This window comes from Gadus morhua, chromosome 19 (genome assembly GCF_902167405.1).
Source record: "Gadus morhua chromosome 19, gadMor3.0, whole genome shotgun sequence".
In the NCBI taxonomy this organism is placed as follows: domain Eukaryota; kingdom Metazoa; phylum Chordata; class Actinopteri; order Gadiformes; family Gadidae; genus Gadus; species Gadus morhua.
Window position 1 is genome coordinate 8,316,260 of NC_044066.1, and position 17,804 is coordinate 8,334,063.

The 17,804-nt window shown below is 46.4% G+C and overlaps 2 protein-coding genes across 10 annotated transcripts in view; one reads left to right on the top strand and one right to left on the bottom strand.

Annotated features, from left to right (window-relative positions):
• Positions 1 to 532: 532 nt before the first annotated feature.
• add1 (adducin 1 (alpha)) overlaps positions 533 to 17,804 on the top strand; it is a 30,262-nt gene continuing 12,990 nt past the window's right edge. For 3 of the 9 annotated variants that reach the window (XR_003974054.1, XR_003974056.1, XR_003974055.1), the window contains exons 1-10: positions 6,083 to 6,314; positions 11,488 to 11,693; positions 12,842 to 13,004; positions 13,393 to 13,544; positions 13,829 to 13,909; positions 14,288 to 14,437; positions 14,979 to 15,122; positions 15,315 to 15,413; positions 15,904 to 16,077; positions 16,289 to 16,627. Coding sequence is in view for 6 of the 9 variants with exons in the window: in XM_030342298.1 (XP_030198158.1) it covers positions 6,155 to 6,314; positions 11,488 to 11,693; positions 12,842 to 13,004; positions 13,393 to 13,544; positions 13,829 to 13,909; positions 14,288 to 14,437; positions 14,979 to 15,122; positions 15,315 to 15,413; positions 15,904 to 16,077; positions 16,289 to 16,627 (1,668 nt within the window). In the remaining 3 variants the exon portion in view is untranslated. Of the gene's footprint in view, positions 671 to 6,082; positions 6,315 to 11,487; positions 11,694 to 12,841; positions 13,005 to 13,392; positions 13,545 to 13,828; positions 13,910 to 14,287; positions 14,438 to 14,978; positions 15,123 to 15,314; positions 15,414 to 15,903; positions 16,078 to 16,288; positions 16,628 to 17,804 lie in introns of those variants that run through there. The other 6 variants (XM_030342299.1, XM_030342298.1, XM_030342293.1 and 3 more) reach the window with 6 other exon arrangements.
• Positions 8,147 to 10,769, bottom strand: LOC115532493 (zinc finger BED domain-containing protein 1-like). Its single transcript, XM_030342313.1, has 2 exons — positions 9,029 to 10,769; positions 8,147 to 8,756 (listed from the first exon to the last, which is right to left on the bottom strand). Exons 1-2 carry the CDS (start codon positions 10,589 to 10,591, stop codon positions 8,277 to 8,279), a joined length of 2,043 nt encoding a protein of 680 aa, XP_030198173.1. The 5' UTR covers positions 10,592 to 10,769; the 3' UTR covers positions 8,147 to 8,276.

Sequence of the window (17,804 nt, forward strand, 5' to 3'; positions counted from 1 at the left end):
GGGCCACTGCAAACACAGTCCATTTAGAAGAAGCCTTTTAAGTCTTCATACCAGCTTTGTCTAATACCTTGCCACTACTGAACACTGAGGGCGCCAGACCCATACAGTGTATTATACTATTGCAAGACTGACACTCATGGTTGTGACAGAGACCAGAGGGTCAACTCTTCAGGGCAAGGTCTGGGCGCTATATTTAAAGTTGTCTGGGTTGTTCGTCCGGCAACTCCAGAAATTATAGGCACAATGGTTCATATTTATAGAGGTATTCTGTTAAAATCAGTCACCCAGTACAGCGTTGCACACAAACATTGGATGTATATAAATACACTTAAATACTGCAAACTAATGTTTCCTAGTCATTTCTATGCAGACTGCATAATAGTCGACTATAAGGACAACATAACATATACCCTGCACCAATATATGGTTGTAGGCGGGCTTAAATCCTGACTACCAATCGGGTTCGTCGTAACTGCCCTGTGTTATTATGTTCTCAGCCAATGACGAGGCGTAGCATTAATCTTTTGCCGCACCCAAGTAGGCAGACAGTGGATGGGCGGTGCGAGTAGAGGCGAGGATCCCCCTTATTATCAGTAGGGGATAAAATAGTGAAATCGCCTGGCATCTTCGCGGAGCATTGTTTTTATTGTATTGTTCCAGCGACAAGTTGGTACGTATTGAATTCAACAATGCAGTGTACGATCTCACGAACAATACGTGCAGTAGTGTGAATGTAATAACGAGGTGATGAGTTATTACGGTCTGTTTTCTTTGTGGTTGCTCCGGATAGCAAGCCCGCTAGCTACGTTGCTAATGCTAACGGTGCTCTGCGATCCATGGAGTCTGCAGAGGGGCGTGTGTGTGTGTGTGTGTGTGTGTGTGTGTGTGTGTGTGTGTGTGTGTGTGTGTGTGTGTGTGTGTGTGTGTGTGTGTGTGTGTTTGCTCTTTCTATGGTACTTTTGCTTTCAAGCTGGTGTCTGTGTCCGTGTGTTCCCGGTAACACTGAGGGTACGTTAACTAACCTTAGTTAATGCGTTAACTAACACTTTAATAACGGTCTAGTTACCGTTTCCCTCTAAAGTCAGCCTAGGATGTGGTCGCTGTTGACCTCGGTGGTTCAGCTCCTGGTCATAGGACTGGATCATGGATGGTGGGGTCGATCGGTTAGTTGTGGTTACACTCAGCTGGTGATCGCTCGTCGTGCTTTAAATAGTTAAAATGGGAGAACGTCACTATCGATGACGCTGACTCATCGCTATGTCTGAAGATATGTGTGTGTGTGTATATATATATATATATATATATATATATATATATATATATATATATATATATATATATATAGATATATATATAGATATAGTATGCCCAGGTCTTGCTTGTTGTAGCAAATGGACGAGTTTTACGCTAGCTTTGAACGTTATTGCAAAAGCCCCCTATTACCCCTAGGCTGTCCTATTGGCTGGTGTGGATAGGTCCCACGTCTTTGTAGCCCTACATATTAAGAAGTCACCATAATGAAACCCTTGGAATGTTTCCAAAAAATGTTCATCATAGGTGGTCATTGGTTATTGTCTTTCCTCTTAGCCATTTGGTGCATCACTTGTTTAGGCCATAGTGTGTATTACATGGACTGTAAACTGTTAAGTCCTCTGACTAATGTACATGTCCTGTAAATGCAATCGTAAAGCCCCTCCCCCCTCGCTATCCGAGGATTAGCATAGTTTGACTACAACCCTAGCCACCAATATACGTGTCGGTCCGTCTATCTGTGTTTTTGTATGGGAAGGTATCTTCCTGTCCTATTGGGCGTGGGGGTTGTTTGGCGGGAGTCCATAACCCCCTGACTCACACACACTGTATGGGGGTGGGGGGGTTAGTGGACCCTTCGTCCACTCCCTTGACTGCAGTGCAGATGGAAATGTGTTCCTTATTTCAACTGAATTTGGTTCACTGGCACTAGGCCTATATTACTCAGTCTACACTACCACCCTCCCTGCATGCAAACACCACCAGCCACAATCTTTGACCTCTCCTCTGCCACAGCACATTAGCTCAGGAGGAGCTGAAACAGTTATTCCCTTGTTGTATTAGATCATACTTGTGTTTTTGTCGTTGCTGAAATCTGCAGCAAAATGATAAGAAAACACCATGTTGTTTTGCTGATGGTCTCGCCTCTTTAGGAATGGGCAAATAGACAAGCCTTCGAAGACGCCGTTGTTCAAATAATTGTTAAAGCAAGGACCAAACCCTTCCTTTTGCTTTGCTCAACATAATCAATCCATGAGATTACATTGTCTGAGAAACATTTGAGTAGTGGCTGTGTTATGGATACACCAAGGTTTGTTCTGTCTTTTGTGTCTTGTTTTGCTGTTTAAATGAGGATTAAACATTAGTTGAATGAATCTCATGTAGCATTTCTGCTGACCAAAGGAAAAATGTGGTGGGAATTATTCAAATGGACAAGTATGGTACCAAAGATAAGACTCTATTGGTCAATCACTGGGCTGGGAGAGACATATGAAACATGATTGATCTGTGCTGGCCACACACACACGCAGAGAGCTAGATCGATGGAGAGAGCTATCAGCCGGTATAAAGGCATGAGGAGGCCACTGGCCTGCCATCCCCTCCCTTCTCTTCCCAGAGACGGCCCGCTCACACAGTGACCATCAGGGCCTTCGTATGGTCTTCCTCTTGCGGTGCGGCTCCATATTGATCGTAACCACTCTAAAGGTGCAGTCCACTCTGTTTCAAATAGAAGCTGGAGTATTAGTATGCTGTGTCATAACCCAAACCCTAATTACTCAATTATTACATACTCTCCATTGCGATCCCTTTTCTCCTGCTTTACTTCCATTGATTCCTAAGCCTCTTTGATTAAGTCTTTAGTTTACAATCCAGGGTTGGAGGTGGTGTTCTTCATAAGAACAGGCTTTATTTAATGAATCAAAGTAATTGGAAACTGCAGTTATATTAGATTCTCAGTAATATGATCTATTGTTTCGGTAGACGATGTACAGGCTCCTTCACTTTGCACCGGGGTAACACAGACACACAGATAACGAGCACCCTGCTGCACATCGCTAAAAGGCCACTAGATGCATTCCTTTCCCCTCCGTCACTTGGTCAACAGTGTGGGTTGGCTATTAAACGCACGCGACCCACTCGTTCATGCACACACCCACAATAAACAGCAGGCTGCTTGTGGGATACTCTTGCCCTGAAATGACATCCAATGCGTCCGGCTTTGAGATATAAAGACCCTCGCTGGATTGGCCGTCCCTTGAATAACCGAAGACGTCATTAAACCCATAGAGACAGTGACCCACAGCCTCATAGAAAAGTCAGAATGCTGTACTGTTTTGGTTTTTAAAGGCTTTTTGTGGTGCTTCCATGGGTTCTGCTAGACTGGCATATTTTTGGAGCAAGCTAAATCGATGATTGAGGATTTTCTTCTTTGTCTGTACATATTTTCATGAGAGCACACTGTTGTTGAGACGACCATTTTAATCACGGCGTCAGTCTCCAGAGGCAACAGGGAAATTCCATTCAAAGGCAAAACTGAGAAAGAAAGAGAAAAGCAGACTGTACCTCCATACATCCACATAATATCTTTATGTACAGATTTGTTAGTTTGGTGTTGTTGCTGCTTAGCTTATCTATACATATATTTGCCCTTACTACGATCTTTAAGAAAGCTAACATGATTTTTGTGAAGGATTCTACTCCCAGTTGAATTGTTTTGTTTTCGAACCCAATCTTTGCACGCTACATGTAGGCGTCTTTGAGCAAGATGCCTGCCTCTATCAATGACCAAACATCATCATAAACGAAAATAACAAAAAATTGAAAACTAAGTCACAAACTTACTTATTGGATATTGTCTATTCGGTGAACAACACATTCCCCAATTCTCTTTTAATTACTGTATGAATCGGAGGCATTATTATAGCCACCAAAGGAGCAATAGCAAAAAAAAAAACACTTCAGCTACAGTATTTGCATATTTACTTTCGTACACGACTAAACTTGTCGCTGGAACCAGCTGTTGGGTATTTCATTTTTTTTTCTGTATTGAATATAGGAAATTTCAATGAAGCGTGTTGTTTCTGCTTGCTTATGGTCCTGACCTGGTGACCTTTTGGCCCTCTTCAATGTCGTACTTTCTGTATATGTTACTGTCTACTTGACGGAACTGCCTGGTTGCATAGGATGGTACAATAGGCTAGGCCACAGGGCCACTGGTGTTGTTCCCAAGCTGGGGTTAGAAAGAAATGGGAGTTATCTGCCCTGACGTAATGCTTACAGCTGGCCGAATATATAGGTTGTTGATGTTCCTCGAGGTCGGTCTGGTCGGAACATTAGTTGGATCGCAGACTTTATCAAAACATGGGTGTGGGTGTTGCGTCGATGATGTCATCCATTGGTTCTCCGTAGGGACATTTTGAAGCCTGAAGTTTGGCTTGCCGTTCTGCACGTCATGTGGGGAGAGGGAAACCTGGGCAGAGCTGATAATCAGTGGAACCGATCTAGATCAGCAGCATGGCATTTCAAAGTAAACATGCTACTAACATTGGTACTTGTTTATCCTGGTTCATGGTTCCACTTTGAGTGGCCATCAACATCCACTATGTTTAAATATTCAGTTCTCCCTCCAGATGACCCTTTGTACTAGAGCGAATGTCATGAATTCAGAGGTTTTTTTTTTGGCACAGGCAAATGGTTTGCAAACTCTTCCTTTATTTCCATGCACAAGTCATGCTGGTTCAATAATTACTTCTTGTGGTTGGAAAATCACACATATTTTATATTCAGTATAATTGCTGCATTATTCTATAATGGTTGGACCAATGCATCTATTATCTATAATTGGATAAAGCATATGATGCATGGCCATAATATTGATTAAAGGTCAAGATTATAACATTACATATAAAATTTTCTCCTATCTGTAAATGATGTCTAACTAACATGTGTGCTGATTTGCTGTTTTTAAAAAGTGCATGTTTCCACACAGACTGGCTTGAGCTATACGATCAGCTGTGCTTACATAACAGTCATGGCTGAAGACCATCTCCAGTTTCCATGGTAATGAGTTTAGTTTCCATAGTGATCGGAGCGGTCCTATCTTCCTCCACATTTTAACACCTTGCTCATCAACATGTATTTTAAATATGACAGTATGTGGTTTTCAATAAGCATAGCTTCAACCAAAAGGAAGAATGGAGTATATCCTGTTACCCCATAGCTCTGCAACCTCCTGTAATTGTCTAATGTTGGGATGTGGTCATATTGTTGGTAACCTATGCTCTTGCAAATGCGAACTATGAGGCTTGTCTAATGCTCCTGTATTCAATGTTTAGGCAAGATCTCCAAAAGTTGTATGAAATTTTCTGCTATAAAATTGTAATCTATGGTTGGAAATATATAAATTCTAAATGTTTGATGATTTGAACTTGATAACTAAAGCCTATTTATGAACAAACACGTTATCTAACGTTATCAAATTACTGTACAGTAAGGGTTATCACAGTTCACACACTTAATGGTGATTGTTTAATGTACATTTTGTTTAATTAAACTACATCCTCCATTCAATGTATGTATCTGCTGGGAGGAGCTTTGATTTGAGGCTCTAAGTCACTCTCTTACTTGCAAAACTAAAAGTAAAGCTCCAGACTCAATGTCTGTAAGTGCAGAGTCAGGCGGACAGAATAAGAATCGTTGACGAAACATTACAATCTCCTCGTTTGTGGATTCTGCCTAGTGGCAAAAAGCTGACTTCATTCTGGTAATTGCATTATCTTGTCTTGTGCCCGCAGGAAAACGTATCGGAAAAAGTTATTCTGTGAAAAGCAAAACAATATCTTATTCATAACGGAGTACGGGGTTGAGGGTTGGTTTATTAATGAGCACGTTTGGCAACCGTACTAAGGTCCATCTCTGTTGATGCATTGAAGCGTAACTAATGACCCAGTTGGCTGGAACAAAACATGGGGGCTCTTCAACACCAGATCTGTTTGAGGACAGGCCCTGGGCAGCGGTCTGGTGCAGGCCACTCCACACCAGAACTGTTGGAGGGGAAGGCCCAGTACAGCCGTCTCCTGTAGTCGTTTTTCACTGCCTATACTTTATCCCAATTTATTACGAGATGTTTCAAAGGAAGAGACAGAAGGAAGATGCCAGTGAGCCGAATCAAAGTGGATTTATTGTGGATGAAGAGGGCCCCTGTGTGGTTTCTAAGATGGACGTGTTCCTCGGTGCTTCGACTTCCATGGCAACAATCTGGAATTTCTTCAATCGAGGAAAACGTGAGCTGGTGCCCACTGCCCACGTTTGGGATCGGAGCCCATTTCTAGTGTAAAATTAGCAATAACGTGTTGGTTACATTATGAAGGTGTCAAGACAAATCGAGGAGTTAAGATGGTCATTGTTGCATTGTGAACACGTTTACTTTTTATCCGTGACTAAAGCTATTTGCCAGTACCAAAGGTGTCGATTACATTTTTTTGGATTTAGATTAAGAGAGAAATAGATATGATTGAATTGAGAAATGATCTCGCATTATCATCCAATAACATCATACAGAGCATAAAAACTCTATCTAAGTACACACTGAGAGGACGATTTGTGTTGTGTTCGCGGTCACATGCTTTTGAGTTTGACTCTCAGTTGTCATGGAAGCGGAGGGGACAGTTTTAGCTATTTTTTAAGTAATGGTCTATCTACACACTGTAGTCCATTGTCTGAATAAGGGTGAGTACCACTCCGATCACGGCAATTTAGAGTCCACTGTTGGCTTCTTGTTTCAGGCAGTCCTGGCGTGAACATGATACTAACTGGGATCACCCATAGCCCTGGGTTTGTATCCAAAATGTCATCCTGTTTCCTGTGAGGAAAACACAGGCGGTGTCTCAGTGTCCCTTTCCACCTCGTCCGGGCCTCCGCTGTCGGGTGCGGAGGACTTTGTGGTTTCTCCCCTTCTGGAGGGGTTTGAGCCACAGGAAATCAACAGAGGGGGGAACAGGTCATCAATACCAATCCCTCTGTCCTGAGAGTGGCAGGACAGGAAGTAGTCGAAGTCAGGGGAGGGTGTTGTCTAGCTCACTCAACATGCACTTCTACAGTATCTACTGGGTTACCTCGAGGAAGCCTCTCTCACTGTCCGTCAGACAGCTCTGGGCTCGGGCTCCCAGGGGCCTCTCATCCCCGCTGACCACTTCCTCTCTTCCGGACACGCCTTGCCTCTGAGAAGCCTGATTGAGTGGTACCATTAGGTGACAGGGTGTACGGGTACAGTAGAGTAGGTGGTTAATGGAATGAATCAATGATCATATGAGATTGATTATAGATGCTTCCCTTTGCATAGTTTCCTATTAGTTTCTAATCGTTTCCTTATTGTTCTCCATTTCTTACTTTCTTTTATCGTATTATGTCTCACTCACTCACCTCACTCACCTCACTCACTCACTCACTCACTCACTCACTCACTCACTCACTCACTCACTCACTCACTCACTCACTCACTCACTCACTCACTCACTCACTCACTCACTCACTCACTCACACACCCACTCCCACACACGTCAATACAAAGTCCTAGCTGCTAGTGTTCAACTGTGTAGAATAGCACAAGCAGACAAGCTAAGCATATGTCAATATAGAATAGAATCTTATTTGTCATTGGGTTAAATACAATGTATTTACACAACGAAATTAAGATGCAGATCTTGTTCAGTGCTTTTTTTTAAATAAATAAATAGAATACAGTAAGAAATATTAATAATAAATATATAACAACAATAAAAACAATAACCCCAATAACCCCTCCCCCTGCCTTCCACTTAACTGTGTATAGTCAGATGCAGCTATTTAACATAACATTCTGAACCATTGGAGAGTGGGCGGCTGATGTTCAAGGATGTGTATGCAGAGCACGTCATGCACTTGTACTTCTATCTACTTCCTTCTTTGTCCAATTTATCTTTTTAGAAACTGTCCTGTGTTGCTCAACTGGTTGAGCATGGGTTAACACTAGGGATGGGACGATACACTTAAACTCACGATACGATGCACCTCGATATGCCAGGGTCACGAAACGATATGTCACGATACGATATCAAAAAAGACAAACTATTACTGCGTAATTACAACGTATTTATTTTTGTTTTAGTTGCACACTAGGAAACACACGGCCCAACCTTTCAAACACAAACAAGAACACTTAACCCTACATTACGTTAGCTCAGCCTCTTTTAAGTCATGGCCCTGGCCTAGGACTGGTTCTTCTTCAGAAAAACTAACATATCGACATGTTCTGGTGTAATTAGTGATCGTTGAGCACACACAATGTCTCCTGCCGTCGAAAAGACCCGTTCACTGGGCACTGACGTAGCAGGAATGCAAAGGTAGGCTTTGGCAAGGGGGGCAAGTATGGGGTAAGCATATGCATTAACTTTCCACCACTCAAGTGGACTACTGTTGAGTGGGATAGGAATCCCATTTCTGTAGGCGACTATCTCCATTTCAATCCCTCTGCTGGACTGCACTGGCTCAAGAGTAGTGTAGGAGCTCCCAAGGAGATCTTCTAGCGCTGTCTTCTTTGGTGGGGGAGGCTGTGTCACATCCTGCATCTGCCTTTCTCCTTCTACTGGCTCTCCTCCCTGTGCCGTCTCAACCTCGACCATGGCCTGCTCTGCTGCTCCTGGTGTTGAAGCACTGGCCCTCGTTGTTCTTTCATCAGTGTCACTGGTCTAAAAAAATAAAATAGAAAAACTAGCTCAAACATTTGTCTTTCAATCACACACACACACACACACACACACACACACACACACACACACACACACACACACACACACACTCTCCCTCTGTCACACACACTCTCTCTCTCTCTCCCTCCCTCGGATCGACTAATTTAAAAAAAACAATCGATATGAGAAATACGTTTTCAGGCTGTAGCCTACACATACACAGTTACACACACGCTCAGCACACCTCTTTTTTTTAATGAAAGTTAGTCTACCTGGTTGCGTGGCAAATGAGGTCCTGCAGCTTTTTCACGTATCCGGGCATAGACGGACTCGCGTTGTTCATTATTCAGATGGGACAGGCTTCGGAATCGTGGGTCAAGCGCTGTGCACTCCTGCAGCATATCATTACAGTCCCCAGAATACCGGTCCGAGATGTCGCGTAGGATTGCGCTTTTCATGTTGGCGATGGTCTGTGTGTCATTTTCGTCTGGTGACATGCTTTGCTCGATCATGTACTTCAGTGGCATTATAAGTGAAACAGTGGGCTCTTTTTCATCACAGACAACTGTTGTGGCTGTCTTCAGTGGCTTAAGCAGTTTCACTATGTCTTCTACATCTGATATATCAGTGTTATCCAGGGTGTCGATTTCTCTGGCATTCCTTCGGATTTCTGGGCTGCTGAGCGCTGCTGAAACAGCTGCTTGTTGTTCCAGGTAGCGCGCAAGCATTTCGTACGTGCTATTCCACCTGGTCTGGACATCGGTGATGAGCTTATGCCGAGGCAGCTCCAACTGGGTTTGCTTGTTGGCCAGGACGGCGGTGGCCGTGGTGCTCTTGTGAAAGAATGTAGTTACTCTTCGCACACGGCCAAGAAGGCGCGCGACGCGGGATACAGCCAAGCCTCGCTTACTGGCCAGATTCACAACGTGCGCCAAGCACTTGATGTGAGGATGGAGACCGCTCTCTCTCACTGCAATGTCCATGTTGCTTGCGTTGTCTGTGACACAAGCGATGGTTGTTTGTGGCCTCGTTAGCTCCCACTCTCTCAGTGCATTTCTCAACACGTGAGCTATGTTAACACCAGTATGACTTTCACTTAACTCACGAGTTTGCAACACAAAGCTTTTACTCTCCCATTTCTCGTCGATGACTTGTGCCGTGATGGTGATATAACTCTGTGTTGCACGCGACGTCCAGCCGTCGGTGGTCAGGGCGATGCAGTCGGCATTTTTGAGACACTCTTTCACGCTTTGTTTGGTTTCATTGTAAATTTCCGGAATAACCTTCTCTGAAAAATGTCCTCGGCATGGCACCTTAAACTTGGGCTCCAGCACCTTGAACATTTGGATGAATTTTCTGTTCTCTACAATGTTAAATGGAGCCATATAGTCCGCTATGAACTCGCCAATGAGCCTGGTTATCTGTTTTGCACGCGGACTTGACAGGGGTAGAGTTGGTGTCAGTGCTTGTTTCATGGTCAGTTGTCCCTTCGGTAGGTTTGTTTTCTCTGGGGCCTTCTTCACATCTTTATGGTGACGTTGAAGGTGGTGGCCCATGTTTGTCGTGTTGGAGGTGGTGTACGGAGTGACGGCATTGCATAGCTTACACACAGTCTTAGTCTTGTCAGTTACTCTATTGCCGTCTTTGTCTTTTTTAATGAGAAAGCCGAAATACTGCCAGACAAATGACCTGTATCCAGGCGGAGCGTCCTCAATTTCGACCTCATTCGACTCCATTGTCCGGCGGTTTGAGGGCAAGGTAGTTGCTGCTAACGCATGCGCTGTGACCTGACTGTGACGTGACGCACTGCACCGTTCCCGAATTTTTTTTTCCATTTAGTTTTCCCCTGCTTGACCAACCGATGGTACTGCATGCCTGCCCCACAAACGCACAAACTAAATATTTATATACTATACAAATCACGTGGCAGTGCCATCATTTCGCGATCCATTTTTTTCAAACTCGATGCGTATCGTCACGTTTTGTATCGCGATATTTCGCCAAACGATATTTCGTCCCATCCCTAGTTAACACTGCCCTGGTTGGTGTCACACTGGGGCAGTGGGGCAACCTTTGCATGCACTCATGGTATTACACTTTTTTTGGCTTCCATCCAAATTCCTCCACTTAAATAGATGAGGAGATTGGTGCCTTATTCATCACAAAGTGTCCACCAAATGACATACAGTATAAAATATTAGCATTCAACTGAATTGTTTTCTGATGGACAACTTATTTTCGACATTGACCGGCGTCGTTCTATACATTATCCCGCTTATTACACGGCTACTTGCCTAAACGAAAAAATAACTTCATGGTGTGTCTTTTTACAATTTATTTGTAACCATCATTCGTAGTGCTGATCAGCAGAGAGATAGTCTGCCGTTGACGTCGCTCAGCAACCGAAGACAATGGGGTTCCCAAGGTTCCGGACTACTTGCGGAGTGATACCAAAGACGTCATTAGAGGCAAAAAATCCTTTTTCCTTGACGGCGGTCAATTATACTTAGCAACGGTGAATTATCAAATATATCACTGCCGGAAGTTATGAAGGGCCCATGCGAGTGAACGGAGTGTTCCACGGCATTGAGAAGAGCCGTGTAATAAATTGATATAACTTCAATCTAATATGATGTTGTACCCCAAGGTCCGGTTCGAAAAGCGTGCAGCACAACTTTTTCAAAACTGTAACCCCCCCCCTTCTCTCCTCCCCCTCCCCCTCCCCCCGCAGGAGGTGAGTCCAGGATGAACGGCGATTCAGGCGCAGGGGTGGTGACGGCCCCCCCACCCACGGCCCCCCACAAGGAGCGCTACTTCGACCGGGTGGACGAGAGCAGCCCTGAGTACCAGCGGGAGAGGAACATGGCCCCAGACCTGAGGCAGGACTTCAACATGATGGAGCAGCGCAAGAGGGTCTCCATGATCCTGCAGAGTCCGGTGGGTGGGGCGCGCACACGCACCAGCACACGCATAAGCGCGCGCACACACACACACACACACACACACACACACACACACACACACACACACACACACACATACACACACACGGGCACACACACACACGGGCACACACACACACGGGCACACGCATAAGCACACAGACACACACACACACACACACACACACACACACACACACACACACACACACACACGGGCACACGGGCACATGCATAAGCACACACACACAGACAAGCATATACACACTCATAAGTACACACACAGACGCATGAGCACACAAACAATGCATACGCACACTCATAAGCACACACACACACACACGCATGAGCACACAAACAATGCATACGCACACGCATACGCACACGCAAGCCACACACAGAGGTAAACTCGCACGCAAGTACGTTTTGACTATGAACACGATGATCCTCCATGAAGTTGTGTCTCAACATTTTTGTACATGAGGGTCAAAAATGAGAAAGGATAACAATATTTAGTCACAAAATGTATTTAACAATGAATTGGACATGACGAGTTATACAAGTCCCTTTACCCTTGTTTGTGCTACTGCTGTAAATAGGAAAAAGATCTTCTCAACATGTTTGTCCACTAGGAGGAGCCAGAGGGTTCTAGCTCAATGGACAGCTGAGCATTTAGACGATGATATTTTTAGGTATATGCAGTTAGTTGTCCACTGTTTCTATCAAATGAACATCAGAAAAGAACGACTATTGGAATGCAGCGTTTTCAATATAGGATCAATGTGGTATTATGTACGCATCAAGGTTACCAGTGGTGTGTCCAGATCAGTGTAACACATTACAGTATCAGCTGTCAGCCAATAGTTAACCCTTCAGCTATCTGCTAGAACTAGCCCTGTGTATTCTCGCTTTGTACCCCGCCCACGTGATGTGTCATGTGACCTGCCCTTAAAAGAAATAACATGGAGTGGAAGAGGCAGCTGAGCCAAGGATAGCCAAGTGTAGGCGTGTGTAGAGGAGGGGACGACACTCAAACCGCAACCGCACGGCAGTTGGCTTCCTCTCGTGTGCGCTCTTCTTCGCCGCTCTTGGATGTCCGCGGCGCCTGTGCCTGTACCTGACTCTGTTTTGATCCATCTGCAGGCGTTCTGCGATGAGCTGGAGACCATGATCCAGGACCAGATGAAGACGGGCAAGACCCCCACCAGCCTGCTGGCCCTGCAGCAGATCGCCGACTTCATGACCACCAGCATGCCCTCCATGTACCCCGCGGCCCCCCAGGGAGGCATGGCCGCGCTTAACATGAGTGAGTCCCCCCCCCGACCGGCCTCACGGGCTGTATGGCGTTTCTCTTCATGTCGATTATTAATGTATATGCATGTTGAAATGTTGACTAATATGTGTTCCATACAAGGGACTGGCTTTTTTATGTTCATGATGTACAGGAGCGTTGACTAGTGTTTGTTTGACAGAGGGTGTCAAAGTGAAACACAAATAGACCTGTGTGGGAATGTTGTTTTGTGTGTTATAACCATGAGAACATCCTACGTGATACATGTTCTATGACATATGAGTAGGAGACCTGATGCATAATGATCTGCTCCTCTGTTTGTTCACCCTCTCCTCTCATATTCTCCTCCTCCTCCTCCTCCTCCTCCTCCTCCTCCTCCTCCTCCTCCTCCTCCTCCTGTCAGGCCTGGGCATGGTGACCCCGGTGAACGACCTCCGGGGCTCTGACTCCATCTCATATGACAAGGGCGAGAAGCTGCTGCGCTGCAAGCTGGCCGCCTTCTACCGGCTCACCGACCTGTTCAACTGGTCCCAGCTCATCTACAACCACCTCACAGTGAGTCAGACCGGTCCTCATCAGCAAGGCCTCACACAGTCGACGGACTGATGTAGTCTGCAGGGATTTAAAGAGATTTATGTTTTTGGTTAGTTTTGTAGCGCTTGGTCCAGCGTTGGGGTTGGAAGGTTTTGTTTGCGAAGGTTTAGCGTTGCATTTCACTCGAGCAGTGTGTAATTGATTTATGAAAGGGGGACATTTGAAGGTTAACTAGATCTTCTAGATGATCTTTGAAATCTAGATCACCTCATCAAACCTCATCTAATCCTGCTTCATCTTTTTAGGTCAGGGTCAACTCGGACCAGGACAACTTTCTGATTGTCCCCTTTGGGCTTCTGTACAGTGAGGTCACTGCTTCCAGTCTGGTAAGAATTTTTTACAATTCTTCGAAAATAGTCATTTTTGTAGATGGTACATTTCACTCCTCTTGACTTAACATTTTCAATTGCAATCTTGAAAAATGTTAATGCGTCACAAACCACACATCACATCGCTACACTTGCATTTAGAACACACACACACACACACACACACACACAGACACACAGACACACAGACACACAGACAGACACACACACACACACACACAGACACACACACACAGACACACACACACACACACAGACACACACACACAAACACGCTCACTCTCTCAATCACCACTCTCTGGCAAGAACACACCCTGCACTCTGGCCTGTGTCTGGAGGGGAGATCTCTAACCTCCCTCCGTTGCCGTGTCCCAGGTGAAGGTGAACGTGCAGGGGGAGATCGTGGACCGGGGGAGCACCAACCTGGGCGTCAACCAGGCCGGTTTCACGCTGCACTCGGCCATCTACTCCTCCAGACCCGACATCAAGTGCATCGTGCACATCCACAGCTCAGCGGGCGCCGCGGTAAGGAGCACGCTGGACGTGACGCGGTCCCCACCCTCTCTGCTGGTAGTGGGTTTAAAGTTAACACCAGTCTGGGGGATCAAACCAGTGTAACCATATCTCCTGGCTACCCTAAGACATTTGTTACCAATAGAGTCAAAACCACTTAGTTGGGCCAGTTCTATCTAAAGGCTAATTAAGGGTTCCACATTGACGCAACGCAAGGGGTTTACTGACCCATTACGTCCTTGCGGACGCTCCTTGCATCCATCGCAAGGGTCTGACGTGCGCCTCCCAAAAATAGTAACCTTGTGTCAAGGCGGCGCAGCAGCAAGGACTGTGATTGGTCCGCTCACTAAAACCAGACGCAGAACCAAAACGGATCACGACTGCGGCATAGCGCCTGCGTGATCATTGCGGTGCGTCAACGTGGAACCATAACTGGGCCGTTAGAGCATTTATGCATCAAGGCCCCCTCCCAAGAATGTAAACAAAAGCGATGTAGTGATGTGGATGGTTGCTGGTCCCAGACCGCTCACGGTGGCTCACCTGGCGTCCACAGGTGTCGGCCATGAAGTGCGGCCTGCTGCCCATCTCCCCGGAGGCCCTGTCCCTGGGCGAGGTGGCCTACCACGACTACCACGGCATCCTGGTGGACCAGGACGAGAGCGTCCTCATCCAGAAGAACCTGGGGCCCACCAGCAAGGTAATGGGGGGGAGGTGTGTGTGTGATGATGAGGTCTGTGTGTGTGTGTGTGTGTGTGTGCGTGTGTGTGTGTGTGTGGGTTTGAGTCTAACAGCACAACACTTCTGTTGCGGTCTTCTAATACAATTATTGAACAGTATAAATCAATAATTTTCATCACCAACCACACACACTCTCTGTGACCCTGTTCAGGTGCTGATCCTGAGGAACCATGGCCTGGTGGCCGTAGGGGAGACGGTGGAAGAGGCCTTCTACTACATCCACAACCTGATCACGGCCTGTGAGATCCAGGTAAACACGGTCACACCCCTCTATTCTTTTCAGTGCACGCACGCTTGTTCTGCCTGATCTTAAAGCTGTGTGTGTGTGTTTTGGGATCGCTGTACTGAACAGACTGACTTTCATCTTTCTATGTTTTTTCTTTGTTTGTCTGTCTGTGTTATTTTTGATTTTTGTTTGTCTCTGTGTGCATGTCTATCTCCCTGCCCGTCTGTCTGTCTGTCTAACTCTCTGCCTCTCTTTCTCTCGTTGTATTTCTCTTTCTCTCTCTCCCTCTGTGTGTGTGTGTGTGTGTGTGTGTGTGTGTGTGTGTGTGTGTGTGTGTGTGTGTGTGTGTGTGTGTGTGTGTGTGTGTGTGTGTGTGTGTGTGTGTGTGTGTGTGTGTGTGTGTGTGTGTGTCTCTCTCCCCATCTGTCACTCTCTATCTCTGCTCTCTCTCACTGTCCCTCCTTGTATTTCACTCTCTCTGTCCCAATGTGTGTGTCTGTCTCTCTCCCTCCAGGTGCGGACCCTGGCCAGCGCTGGGGGTCCAGACAATCTGGTGATGCTGGACCCGGGGAAGTACAAGCAGCGGCCGCGCGTCCCCGAGACGCCGGGCGACGGGACCTCCACGCACCCCAAGTGGCAGGTCGGGGAGCAGGAGTTTGAGGCCCTCATGAGGATGCTGGACAACCTGGTAGGAACCAAACAAACCTAGCACCCTCCCCAGGGGTCCGCCTACACCACATTTGGTCGGGTTCGACTGTGGTAGCGTGACCCCTCTCGACAGCCTCACCCCGAGGCGACCAGCACGGCAGAATGTTTTGATCGACCCTGACCCGTTTGACGAGCCCGACGACGTGTCCCCTCTGTGTGTGTGTGTGTGTGTGTGTCCTCTCGGTCCCCAGGGCTACCGGACCGGCTACCCCTACCGCTGCCCCGCCCTGCAGGGCAAGGGCAAAAAGTACAGCGATGCCACCGAGCTGCCTCCCCACGCCCACTCCCACGCGGGCTCCTACTCCTACGGGGAGGACAGTGACTCAGGCACGCGCTCCCCGCTGAAGCACAGCTTCCAGCGCGGCCAGCGGCCCGCCGGCCCCCCGCTGAGCGAGGAAGGGGCCGACAGCGCCAGCAGCCCCAAGGCGAAGGCTAAGGTGTGGACGAACATAACACACGATCACGTCAAACCCTTGCTGCAGTCGCTCTCGTCCGGTGTCTGCGTGCCGAGCTGTATTACCAACTGCTTGGTCTGTGGCTCAACCTTTACTGTTCCAATCCTACTGTAGAGTGCTCTTGGTTGACATAGATGTGTGTGTGTGTGTGTTTGTGAGTGAGTGTGTGTGTGTGTGTGTGTGTGTGTGTCTGTGTGTATATATATCCGCGCCGCTCCCTCGGTGCGGTGTATATGCACGGGTCGCGTTGGGGATGGCATTCTGAGACTCTCGGAGAATGTTAGTGTAGCGTGGATGCTAATTCGGTTCCACACGGACACTGCACTGTCTGAAGTATTTTTGGATATCATTTAGAGTCTTTGCGACTTTGTTTACATTTGAAGATCTTTATTTCCAACTAAGCAGTCATAGTGATATATTTACCCTCTCTAATCTCCTATAAATTGGATATACATAGTAGGATAGATTAATAGATTAGATAAATAGCTCTCCCCTCCTAAAGCTTCAAGATGCCACTCCAGTTGCCGCCCCCAGCGCATGCTCTTGATGTTGCATGAGATGCAGTGAAATGCATTGTGGGTGTTGTAGTTTTCCCCCAGAGGCGCTAACCGCAGGAGGCGTGGCCCGGGCCCGTCACTGTGCAGGCGGACGTCACCAGACGTCTGCCGTGTTATTGTTGCATGTGTGCAAGACCCCCCCCCCCTCCCCCACCCACCACTTTTAGTCACTGATAGTCGTACATGTCAATGTCTTTTGTCTACGCATCTTAATGTTGCCCTTTTGTAAAGAAGTTAATACAGTGAGAAAAAACCTTAAAAGTAGTGTATGCAAGTGAATCTAGGGTAATTAAGAAAACCCCCCTCCGTCTTAAACGTTCAGTGTGTAGAATGTAGTAGCAGCTAACTAGGAATAAATGAGTTGAACCCATCACAATTGGTTATCTTTGTCACCATTGACACTAGATGTTGTAGGAAATGGCAGAGATAACTACTTTGAGTTATCGAACAGGGAATCAACCTCGAAAAAGAAACCTCTCCAAAACATGGATGTATTAAAGAACCCACACCCCCTTGATCATCACATCGCCCTAAACTGCAAACTAGCATTCACTACACGGTTTTAAACTCGGATTAAAACTCCATTATCATTGAATCCTCTAAGTACACAGGATATTTTGGTGAAAGGACGCAGAGCAGGCTCACCTTCTCTTGCTATATGAGGTAGTCTGAGAGACGGTTCAACTTCTCCTACA